Below are 13,645 nucleotides of genomic sequence, written 5' to 3'. Positions count from 1 at the left end.
TAAAAAAAAAAAATTAGAATAATTAATTTTTAGAATCAACTAGAAAAAAACCTGTCCCAGAACGGATAAAATTAAGGTCACAAATAGACCAGCTTTGCACCATTTTTTGTCACCTTACAAAGATTAAGCTCAACATATAATGCTACAAAACCTTATTTCAGCTTGATCAAAATCCATTACGTTATTTTGATTCTAAAAAAATGCCTAAAATTTAAGATTTAAGCTTAAGAGTCATTAAGAAAAATTGAAATTAAGGAAATCTTAATTGGTTTTAATAATTATAATAACTATGGATCAAGCTTAATGCACATCTGAAATATTTGAATTTTCATACGGGAGTTTGTTCCCTCTAAAAACCCTTTAAAATAATTAATAAAAATGAAATTTGGATAATATTTATCATTTACTGTTTAGTATCTATTGTTAAAGCTTCAGAAAAATTGGAGGTTTCTGAATTTTTATGAAATGCTTTTACCTCATTTGCATAAAATTAAATATAGCCCACATAATGACCTTATGTTCAGCAGATATGTTCCAAAATTCATAACGATCAGTGTATTAGTTTAGGAGTGAATCATGCACCCTCTCATATCTATCTATATATGTATCTAAGCTTCACCTATACATTGAGTTTTTTATTATATCGAAAAGTCTCCATTTAAAGAATCCTTACATACTTCTTTGATCCCGTTATATATATATATATATATATATATATATATATATATATATATATATATATATATATATAGAGAGAGAGAGAGAGAGAGAGAGAGAGAGATAATATAAGTAAACTACTTTTAAGTCATACACTATGCAATCTTATAAATAGAAAAATCTATTTGTGAATTTTTAATAAGACAATATTTTTAATAAAATGATATCTACTACATAATAAAATGATTGCAGAAATTCCCCTGATGCCACATACAAATTTATTATGTCTACATATGTCTGCCACTATCTTATGTAACTTTAGAACAACATTTTATATATATTTAGTCGTTATAATAAAATCCTACATTACATCCCCGGAGCAACATCATCACAATCTCACCATCTTTATACAAAGTAGTAACTATTTTCCCTTTAAATCTAAAGTCCTCCCACCGCCCCCAATCAAGACTGGGAAGATCTATCCACATTATAATAATATTGCCCTGACACCCTTCTTACTTTAAATAACTGGCCCTTATGCACTTTAAATAACTGGCCGCCAGATTAGTACGCATGGGTGAGGAACATATCTAATTATATCCGACCAACACAGCCACCTCCAAATTTCTTTGTTGGCTCATAGTATTTGCGTGTGGGGATCCTGACGGCGATTATAAAGGTTAAATTTGTGGAAAATATTTTGACAGTCACCCTCACTACCAAAATGGGTGGTCTAACATGAGGAGGATAGAGGTGTCTATTCCAAAAGCCGTTTTTACCATGAGGAGGTTGAGTATTGGGAAACAACAACAACAAGCATACTTTAATTTTCTACGAAAGGATTCAGCCATGCTTCCACCAGGCAACATCAGTTAACGGGTCCTGCTAGTTTTTAATAAATTAATATTTAAAAAAAATAATATTTTTAATGAAATAATATTTTTTATTAAAATAACATTTTTAAAGAAAATAATATTTTTAATAAAAATTCTGGCATTTATGAAAGATAAAATTAGGGAAAACAATCTCTGCATACAAATGACAATACTATCATGAAAATGGTATTCAAGATGGAGACTGCTAGGGAAAAGATAAAGAGGATGGTCGAAACAAAGGTTGAATACTCTACACCAGGGTTTCCCAAAGTTCAGGACACCATGGACCCCCTGAGCAGGGGAAAGATTTTTCACGGAGCACTAATAAGATAATTCCTAAAATAAATATGTAAAACATTAATTTTCAAATTTTAGCCATGAAAATGTTTACAAACATTTTTTGTTTTTGATTTATCAAAAATTGTTGCATTTTGTGTTAATTTATTTTTTATTTACTTTTTCATGAACCATCCTGAAACTCTTTACACTTTTAGTTATGTTTCATATCTCTTTCCAATAAAAAAGATCAATAATTAAATGTCTGCAGCCATTTAATGTTTCCATATAAAACATTTGGCACTCTTTAATAAAGGGCTTCCAAAGCCCCGAAGCCTCACTTACGGCGCCCCAGGACTCTGTGTAGCCCACTTTGGAAAACCCTGCTCTATACCAGGATTTTAAAACTACTAGACTTTACCCTGTTAAAAATTAGTGAATATGTCAGCTAGTAATAATTATGTACACAAAGATGTAATAGTAAACAGGATGCATCATGGACAAGTCTAATGTTTGTAGTACGCTGAAAGTCTCAAGTCATTAACATAAAAGCACATGAGAAGGGATATTGAAAGTTACAGGATGTCTTTAATATAAAAACCCATTGAACCCAAAAAGTGAAATGTATTGAAGGTCTCATCAAGTCATCAATGTAAAAACACAGTGATCATTTTTTGTTTTTACTCACATTCATCCCAAACAAGGCAAATCACCACTTGGACGTAAGGGGCTACTAATTGGGACTATGCCTAAGAAAGATTAACAATATATTGATTTACGTTACATTTAAACTTCTGCATATCAGTACAGTCAGGGAAGCAGGAAAGGAGTTCCAAAATCTAGCTGTTTTAGGGAAGAAGCTATTAGAGTAAAAAGCTTTCTAGCATGTAGGGATCTCAACAGTGAAGGGGTGAGATTTTGTTTGCTAGCAAGAGGCTACTAATTGGGACTATGCCTAAGAAAGATTAACAAGATGTTGGTTTACATTACATTTGAACTTATGCATATCAATACAGTTAGGGAAGCAGGAAAGGAATTCCAAAGTCTAGCTGCTTAAGGAAAGAAGTAAAAAGCTTTCTGGCATTTAGGGATCTCAACAGTGAAGAGGTGTGATTGTGTTGCTAAGTGGGTTTGTTGGAGATATGTACATCGAGGGGGTACAATATCATAAAGCTTAAACATATAACAGATTCATAGGTACAATGAATGTGAACATTTCAAAGTTCTCAATATGAAAATAATTTTAAAGGATATAGAATAGACTAAATAAATTGTTAATTGATGTGGAGAAGAAGAGAAAACCGTTTTACTTACCTTATCTGGATGTTTAAGAGCGTTCATTGATGGTCTGACGTAAGTGGCCCTTGAGTTGTCTGGGGTTTGACTTTCTAAAGCAATTAACCATTGCTTGTATTCAGTTTGGGATGGACATCGGACCATCAAGTAACGACCCCTCTAAAAGAAACGTGGAGGAAAAAGAAAAGAAATATATTATTCATTTTAATCACTGATGTCTGAGAAATATACTTATATACTTAAAGATATATATAGATGTTATTTGTTTTTGTTTTTCCTTACCAAACTACTCTGTCAATTTTCAGTCTACAAACTCGAGAATTGACATAAGGGGTATTGAGATTTAGGAAATTCTTTTTAATCGGTTTTCGGACAGAAATTTGGCTGTCAAGGGGTCAAAGTTGAAGGACTTTACCTTTGCAGATTCTACCAAACTCCTCCAACAATTTTGGGTCTAAACACGTGAAATTTTAGATGTAGGTTACCTGGACATAGGTCAAACTTTTTAATATATATATATATATATATATATATATATATATATATATATATATATATATATATATATATATATATATACTAGCAAAAATACCCATCGTTGACTGGGTTCAAAAACAGCCTACAGAAAATGGACTCTGATTTATGAAAGTATGATAGGTTATGAAAAGGAAGGGTTGTAAATTTGGGGGTATCAAAACCAAAGCAAAATATGATGAAAGTAAAAATAAAATAGATAAACCCCATAATTTATTATACCATACCTTTTCATACTAAAACACTTATCACAATATTCTGTGAATCTATATTAAAAAAACCTTGTTAAACTTTGTGACATATTTCTATTCTATGGAGGCCAGGCGCGAACGGAGACCCCACAATTTTATTATACCATCCCTATTTAAGTTAAAACTACTTATCAAAGTATTATTATGTACATCTATATCAAAAAACACTTGTAAACGTTTTTTTAAAATTTTTTATTTCCATACTTTGTGAACCAGGCGTGGACGTAGACCCCACAATTTTAATGAACCACCGTTCTGCCAGATCAAACATACCCATTCCTGTGTCTCAAGACATCTTCTATCATTATATGTAATCAGTTTTTTAAAATAGTCAACCATATAGGAGCCTATTCGTGACCAGACACACACACACAGACATTCAGCTTTATATTATATATATATATATATATATATATATATATATATATATATATATATATATATATATATGTATATATATAAATTTATGAACAGTAAAAAGCATTAAATTTAAAATTAAATATTTAGAAATTTTTAAAGAATTGGAATCAGTACTTGTATCAGCATTAGGATTTTAAAGCAGAATTGGTAATTGTATTGGGATTGGGGAAAAGTTTAGAATCGTCCCATCACTAATATGGAATGTTACTTTATAATCTTATTAGTTTATTCCTTATCGGTGGTTGCCCATTCTAAGAGGATACTTACTCCATCATCAATACCAATGACATTATTCCCCATGGCATGGATCTGGCCTCCCATCAACAAAACCGCGTCACTAGGTTTCTCGTCATTTTGATTCTAAAAGGAAAGAAAAAAAAATTTAGCATACGACAAAATGATGAACAACACATGAGCAATAGTAAACGACAAGTTTGAACAAAGTGTAATTTGCAAAATCCTGGGTATGACGAGAGGCTAATTTTGTATATTTATCTCGTAGTGGGGAGGGGTGATCCTTGCCTGGTCGTAAAATACGTTTAAATATATTTTAATTCATGCAGATTTCATATTCATTATTAGAGCCAATTCTGTATTGAATATTATATATATATATATTTCGAATCTCGCTAGATTCAGCCACTCTGATGAGTCGTAGATGACGAAACACATGTCAGTGGATAATTATATTTAAAAAAAAAACAATATATATACCGCTCCCCATATGGGGGTACCAAATTGGTTAAAGGGAAAATTATTCCCAACTCGCATTTAGGTAAAAATGCACTTTTGTAAATAATTGAATTCATTCAAAACGTATCGCAAAAACAAACAAAGGTTGTTGATAGTGCTTAATCAAAGAGAGCAAATTATATTTTTTATTTTTCTTTATGTAAATACAGTCATATTTTGCTATGATGTGCAGACGGTTACGATGATAATTGATCTCATCAGGCAAGAAAATTTTAAAATTAAAAAGGTTCAAGACCATTTTCAATTTTAGAAAAACTCTCTCTCTCTCTCTCTCTCTCTCTCTCTATATATATATATATATATATATATATATATATATATATATATATATATATATATATATATATATAGAGAGAGAGAGAGAGAGAGAGAGAGAGAGAGAGAGAGAGAGAGAGAAAGAGAGAGAGTACTGATTTAAAAATGAATCGGGGGCCATTAGATAGAATCGAAACCAAAACATTTAGGGTTCCATCCATCCGCTGTATAGAATATCAAAGGGAGGCTAACAGGTGCTACAAGGATAATCTGGAACTATAAAAGCCAGTTGCATTCAAATCCCTGATGTATTATATAAAGCTACTTACTTAAATTATTTAGTATATCGTTGAAATGTTATTGACGTTGTTATCTCTTTCTATATTATTTTTTGTTATTTGTATTCAATTTTCTTTTTTATTTAACAAATATTCAAATGTTTTCCGTTTATGTATGTTATTCCAAATTTTTATAAATTCATTGTGAGATTTTCACGTAAAAAATTCAAGACGTTAACCTACGTCACCAAAATGGGCTCGTTAAACTCTGTTCCATTTGTGGGTTTGTGATAAGTTTTAAAAACATATCTATAATTTGATTCTCTGCACCCTCTCTCTCACAGACGTGATGTTGCTAGTCTCAGTCTTTTTTATAAATACTATAATGGTATATGTTTTTCAGAATTATCTGATTTATTCCCTGCTTCCTTTGTTCCAGCTCGTTTGACTCATTGGTCTAGTGGTCTCCATCAATTTACTGTTTTGATACCTCATTGTAATACAATTTCCCATTCCAATAGCTTCTTTCCCAGGGTATGTGGAAATCTCTTCCTGTTGACTGTTTTTCTCCTAGCTGTAGCTTTAGTTTTTTGAAGATAATGTCAATAGACATTTCTTTGTGATAATCACCTTTCGTTCTTGTTAGCTCCTTACAGCAAGTGGCTTGAGTATGGTCAAGATCTACATGACATAACTGGTGATCCTGACGTGATTCAGGTGCGTCCGGCTGGTGTTGCCTGTGTCTGTTTAGTTTTAGGTTGTTTGTTTGATACGAGTTTCTAACTTAATGTCGGCTTACTACATTCACATATATGTGTTACTTTAGGAGATTGAAACAATTTTCATTGGTCGGAGTTTACACGTTTCTATAAAAAACGACTTCATGGAGAAAGCAAATTCAAACAAAGCAGAGAAGAAAAGACAAAGAGAATAGCAATTTGCTTTTTATCGATCATAAGAATCTCTTAATGATTAAGTTGTCACAGCTTTATGTCTTGTCTGAAGCGATTTCCATAAAAAAAAATTGCTCCAATTCAACAAGTTTGAAACGGTATTTTCATTAATCTGTAATGTGCAAAATTAGTGAAATATCCCATGATTCATTTAGTGATTTCTTTTTCCGTCCTTTCTTTGTGTTTCCATCTGTTTCTTTGCGTCTTCCTACTCAATCAATACTAACAGACAAAAACATTTATCCGATAAAACCAAATACAGCTATAATTTGCTTAAAACATAAAGGAATGCCCTCTCCCAGCCCACATCTGTTCTTAACTAAACAAGAAAGGAAGAAAAAAAAAAGAATCTAACACTGAGTCATCCAATTTAGACATGGATCAATTTTTGTAGTTATTAAACCAGAATTATAGTTATGGCCTTAAGTGCTATTGTATATGTTGAATATTAAATTGTTTTTAATGTCAAGATAAATTAAAGCAAAATAAATTGTTTGAGACTGTTTTTATGGAAATCGCTCAAGACAAAGCATGAAGCCACTTGTAGGAGGTTAAAAAATGACCACCTAAAGTTAAAAAACAAAAAACAGTCAATCCTAAGAGTTAGATAGATAGATTCTGACCCAGAAAACGGTACTTCTCTCTTTGTCAGAAACATCGCTTATGGAATATGAGGACTAAAGGATGAAGTATGAAAAGCGAGAGTTATGAGGCTGCTGAAAGTAAATCCAAGGTTCACTTTCTATTTTTCGATAAAAATAATTTCCATTGGTATAGATAATGTTTACCTATTCATTTATTATTTTTTAAATTAGTTCTTATATTTTGAAACATGGGGGAAATCATAAATCTATGACGTCACGCCAAAGCTATAATTATTTTGTTAAGGCAAGAAAGCACAAATAGGTCAGTTGGTACAACATCAGACTGAAGATCTCAAGCTTTGGGTTTCCTGTTATGGCTTCCGGTTTCCTTTATTTGCTGTGAATTTATTGTTTACTATTAATGCAATATTTGATTATTTAATATTAATGAGATATTCTATTATTTAATTTCAATAAAATGTTTTATTATTTAATTTAAATGTAATATTCTGCAATATTTTATTATTTAATATTAATAAAAATTTTTATTAAATCAATATTTTATTTATTAATATTTATGCAATATTTTATTATTTAATATTAATGCAATATTTTATTATTTAATTTAAATGTAATATTTTGCAATATTTTATTATTTACTATTAATAAAAATTTTTTATTAAATCAATATTTTATTTATTAATATTTATGCAATATTTTATTATTTAATATTAATGCAATATTTTATTATTTAATTTAAATGTAATATTTTATTATTTAATTTAAATGTAATATTTTGCAATATTTTATTATTTACTATTAATAAAATTTTTTTATTAAATCAATATTTTATTTATTAATATTTATGCAATATTCTATTATTTAATATTAATGCAATATTTTATTATTTAATATTAATGCAATATTTCATTATTTAATTTAAATGCAGTATTTTATTATTTAATTTAAATGCAATATTTTATTATTTAATTTAAATGTAATATTTTATTATTTAATTTAAATGTAATATTTTGCAATATTTTATTATTTACTATTAATAAAATTTTTCATTAAATCAATATTTTATTATTTAATATTAATGCAATATTTTATTATTTAATATTAATGCAATATTTTATTATTTAATTTAAATGTAATATTTTGCAATATTTTATTATTTACTATTAATAAAATTTTTTATTAAATCAATATTTTATTTATTAATATTTATGCAATATTTTATTATTTAATATTAATGCAATATTTTATTATTTAATTTAAATGTAATATTTTATTATTTAATTTAAATGTAATATTTTGCAATATTTTATTATTTACTATTAATAAATTTTTTTATTAAATCAATATTTATTTATTAATATTTATGCAATATTTTATTATTTAATATTAATGCAATATTTTATTATTCAATTTAAATGTAATATTTTGCAATATTTTATTATTTACTATTAATAAAAATTTTTATTAAATCAATATTTTATTATTTAATATTTATGCAATATTTTATTATTTAATATAAATGCAATATTTTATTATTTAATATTAATGCAATATTTTATTATTTAATTTAAATGCAATATTTTATTATTTAATTTAAATGTAATATTTTATTATTTAATTTAAATGTAATATTTTATTATTTAATTTAAATGTAATATTTTGCAATATTTTATTATTTACTATTAATAAAAATTTTTTATTAAATCAATATTTTATTTATTAATATTTATGCAATATTCTATTATTTAATATTAATGCAATATTTTATTATTTAATATTAATGCAATATTTCATTATTTAATTTAAATGCAGTATTTTATTATTTAATTTAAATGCAATATTTTATTATTTAATTTAAATGTAATATTTTATTATTTAATTTAAATGTAATATTTTATTATTTAATTTAAATGTAATATTTTATTATTTAATTTAAATGTAATATTTTGCAATATTTTATTATTTACTATTAATAAAATTTTTCATTAAATCAATATTTTATTATTTAATATTAATGCAATATTTTATTATTTAATATTAATGCAATATTTTATTATTTAATATTAATGCAATATTTTATTATTTAATTTAAATGCAATATTTTATTATTTTATTTAAATGTAATATTTTATTATTTAATTTAAATGTAATATTTTGCAATATTTTATTATTTACTATTAATAAATTGTTTTATTAAATCAATATTTATTTATTAATATTTATGCAATATTTTATTATTTAATATTAATGCAATATTTTATTATTCAATTTAAATGTAATATTTTGCAATATTTTATTATTTACTATTAATAAAAATTTTTATTAAATCAATATTTTATTATTTAATATTTATGCAATATTTTATTATTTAATATAAATGCAATATTTTATTATTTAATATTAATGCAATATTTTATTATTTAATTTAAATGCAATATTTTATTATTTAATTTAAATGTAATATTTTATTATTTAATTTAAATGTAATATTTTGCAATATTTTATTATTTACTATTAATAAAATTTTTTATTAAATCAATATTTTATTTATTAATATTTATGCAATATTTTATTATTTAATATTTATGCAATATTTTATTATTTAATTTAAATGTAATATTTTGCAATATTTTAATATTTACTATTAATAAAATTTTTTATTAAATCAATATTTTATTATTTAATATTAATGCAATATTTTATTATTTAATATTAATGCAATATTTTATTATTTAATATTAATGCAATATTTTATTATTTAATTTAAATGTAATATTTTGCAATATTTTATTATTTACTATTAATAAAATTTTTTATTAAATCAATATTTTATTTATTAATATTTATGCAATATTTTATTATTTAATATTAATGCAATATTTTATTATTTAATATTAATGCAATATTTTATTATTTAATTTAAATGCAATATTTTATTATTTTATTTAAATGTAATATTTTGCAATATTTTATTATTTACTATTAATAAAATTTTTTATTAAATCAATATTTTATTTATTAATATTTATGCAATATTTTATTATTTAATATTAATGCAATATTATTTTATTTAAATGTAATATTTTGCAATATTTTATTATTTACTATTAATAAAAATTTTAATTAAATCAATATTTTATTTATTAATATTTATGCAATATTTTATTATTTAATGCAATATTTTATTATTTACTATCATTCAATATTTTCCAATCTGATATTTTGAAATGAGACAAATTAGGCTACTTAAATAAATTGTGTCTGAATGATTGACAAACGGGCAAACTATGTTTATATAAGAACGGGTTGTTGGTTAAATTTTGAATCAGTTGGAATATCTGCCCCATTTTGGTTGGTATTTGTCCAAAATTTTCATAAAAACTGATAAATCCTATTTTTAGTTTGGAAATAGAGGCAATATTTTGATATAGTTGAAATAATGAAAACAAAAGTTACAGCAAATAGCTTTTATCAAATGAAAGAAAATTTAATTTTCTACCGACCTGCATAGTTTTATTGTTCTAAAACTTTTTGTAAGCATTCTGTTTAATCATCTTGGAATTTGTATAGCAGTTTAGAAGGTTTGTAAAAAAAAAATGTATGTTTGGATATACATTTTTTTTAGGCCCAAATCTTTGAGATATTGCAATTTATTTATTAAATAAAAAAATGTTAAAACAGTTTCAGTATTTTCCAAATATATAAAACTTAAGTTTTAATGCGTTTGGTAACAGTTATTAATTGTAAGTTTTCTTTTTATTATTATTTTTGCTTTCTCGGTTGTTTTGTAAGAATACGTTTGATGGCAAATATCTTTGTTAGTCAATAAACAGATAAATATAAACAATAAAATTTTTTTAAAAACACTTTCAGAGGATTAAAACTATGCAAGTAGGTAAAAATGTAAATTTTCTTGCTTGACACATTTACCAACGTTTTTCGTTCTTTGTGCTACATACATAAAAAATAAAGAGATACTAATTCAAAACAAAAAAGCTATTAACACCATGCGGAATACTTTCATTTTAAAAAATACATAAAGTTTCAACTGATGCTTACTTGGCACCTCCAATTCTTTGTGCAATTCTGTGGTGTGCTTTGGAAGTACCTACTACCGTTTTATTTAAAATCTTAAATTATACGTACGTCATAATAATTTAACCATCCATTCTCTGCTTTGAAATATCGACGTTTCCAAGTCTTCAACAACGTTGCCTTTTTCTTGTTCATTGGAAGTTTCTCCATCTGACCTTCCATCGTGATAAATTTATGAGAAAGATCCTGCGTATCCTGGAGCAAAAGAAAAAGAAATCAAAGTTAAGTTTTTTCTTTTCTTTTCTTTACCCCCCCCCCACTAGATTTGGGATACAACATGCCCGTTAGGTCAAAAAGGTAAAATTATTGTGAAAATCACATTCAAGATGACAACAGTAGTCTGAAGATTCCAAATAATATGAATAACCAATCCTTATCTCAAAAATTGAGAAACTTAGTAACTGCTGACCTTCTTCAGGTGTATCTTGTTGAATTCAGGAATCTGTTTGCAAGAACCTGTCGTGTACCGGATAAAGTACTAAGTATAATTCAATTCTAAGTGATCCTCTTCTGGAGGTTGAAGATTCATTTTTCAGTACAGATGACACTGAGAATACAACTGCAAATTTTTTTACGACTACTACTTGGTCATGGCTGATGGAACGAGAGCATACTATCACTATGGATTAAATAAAGAGTTCTGTAAAAATTCTGTACAAATTCCAGAATTCTACAAGATGCACCTGAAGAAGGTCAGAGATCACATCGGCTGAAATGTAGGTTATTTGGACATGGATCAAATTTTTTAATTTGATTTGAGCCCCAAAAAATAAATTTTAAGGGGTCAAATTGGGGTCAAAGTTAAAAAACATTTGACCTTGAAATTTTACATAAAGTATATTCAGAGATAGGGCAAGCTTTTTAATCGGTTTGGGTTGAAAATTTGAGCTGCCAAAGGGTCAGAGTTAAAAAAAATTTGACCTTTGCGATGTCTAGCAAACTACTCAGCCAATTTTGGGTCTAAACATTTAAAATTTATACATAACGAGTATTCAGACACGCAGCAAGCATTTTAGTCAGTTTTTGGGCGAAAATTTGACTGCCAAAAGGTCAAAGTTGAAAGAGCTGACCTTTACAGATTCTACCAAATCTCTCTACCAACTTTGGGTCTAAACACTTGAAATTTTAGATGTAGGTAACTTGAACATGGTTAAAACTTTATATTTTTATTTGAGACCAAAATGATAAATGTTAAGGGGTCAAAATTGGGATCCAAGTTATAAAAAATTTACCTTTGTGGTCTCTACGAAATTACTCAGACAAATTTTGTCTAAACATTTGAAATCTTACATAAAGTGTATTCACACGTAGGGCAAGTTATGAACAGTACATAGGGCCCAAGCAAAGCCACGCTGAAATACTAGTATCATACATAAATACTTCAAATATTAAGTTAATACATTGATATTGTATCAAAGTTAAAATAATGATATCGTATCACAGTTAAAATATTAATATCATATCAAAGTTAAAATATTTATATCATATCAAAGTTAAAATATTCATATGATATCAAAACTGATATTACATATCCAAGTTTAAACATTGATATCATATCGGTTAAAATATTGATAAAGTTAAAATTTTCTACAAAATTGTAGCAAAGAATTATTATTGAAAAAAAAAATACTAAAAACAAAATCACATCTTACATCTTCCATTAACCGAATTTCATATAATTCTTTGAGCAATGGAGTCTGCAAAGAAGAAAAAAAAAACATTTTTTTTAAATAAACAATTTCAAGATGGCAAGAATTTCAAATTAAAAACACGAAATAAAAAATATCATTATTTTCGATAGATTTGATTTATTTTGTGGACTAAACCTCTTAAATATTTTAAACTGATCTTTGAAGGAGCATTTTTATATCGTCTCCAAAGTAAAGGAAAAAAATGTTATTACAATTTAGATAGCATAATAAATGAATATAAATATTCAATACCTAAATACCTATTCTACTGACGGGAAAAATTAATTCTTCAAATGGAACAGTTCTGCTAATTTATTATGCCCTCTTACGAAGATTAAAATCAAGGTATGATATAATGCAACTAAGCCTCATAGTTAGAATCTTTATTTCAATTTTGATCAAAATCTTTTATACTATTTTCATTCTAAAAAATGTCTCAAATATAAGGCTTTACCTTAAGGGATCTTAAGAAGAAATTAAACTCCAAGGAATCTTGTTTAATTGGTGTCTAATGAAAGTGGATCAAATACAATGTAAATCTAATATATAAACGGCTATAAGTTGGTCAGTCTGTCTCCGTATTTTTTAAATCTATCTCCTAAATGATTAGATTTTTTATGGACCTTCTTTTATTGGCCTTAAGCCGATTAAAATTGTTTTTAAGGGGTAAAAAAAAAAAATGGGTCAAAATTGAAAAAATTGCTAA

The 13,645-nt window shown here is 25.9% G+C and overlaps 1 protein-coding gene across 2 annotated transcripts in view; it reads right to left on the bottom strand.

The window, feature by feature from the left end:
* Positions 1 to 13,645, bottom strand: part of LOC145265460 (uncharacterized) — a 317,648-nt gene that overhangs the window by 61,766 nt on the left and 242,237 nt on the right. For both annotated transcript variants that reach the window (XM_080121322.1, XM_080121323.1), the window contains 4 exons: positions 12,901 to 12,945; positions 11,300 to 11,443; positions 4,577 to 4,669; positions 3,123 to 3,263 (listed from right to left, as the gene is read on the bottom strand). In XM_080121322.1, coding sequence (XP_079977448.1) covers positions 3,123 to 3,263; positions 4,577 to 4,669; positions 11,300 to 11,443; positions 12,901 to 12,945 — 423 coding nt within the window. The remainder of the gene's footprint in view (positions 1 to 3,122; positions 3,264 to 4,576; positions 4,670 to 11,299; positions 11,444 to 12,900; positions 12,946 to 13,645) is intronic.

The sequence above is a fragment of the Euprymna scolopes genome, chromosome 40 (assembly GCF_053919585.1).
Source record: "Euprymna scolopes isolate OS-2025 chromosome 40, ASM5391958v1, whole genome shotgun sequence".
Classification (NCBI taxonomy): Eukaryota; Metazoa; Mollusca; class Cephalopoda; order Sepiida; family Sepiolidae; genus Euprymna; species Euprymna scolopes.
This window is presented reverse-complemented; position numbering and strand designations above follow the sequence as displayed.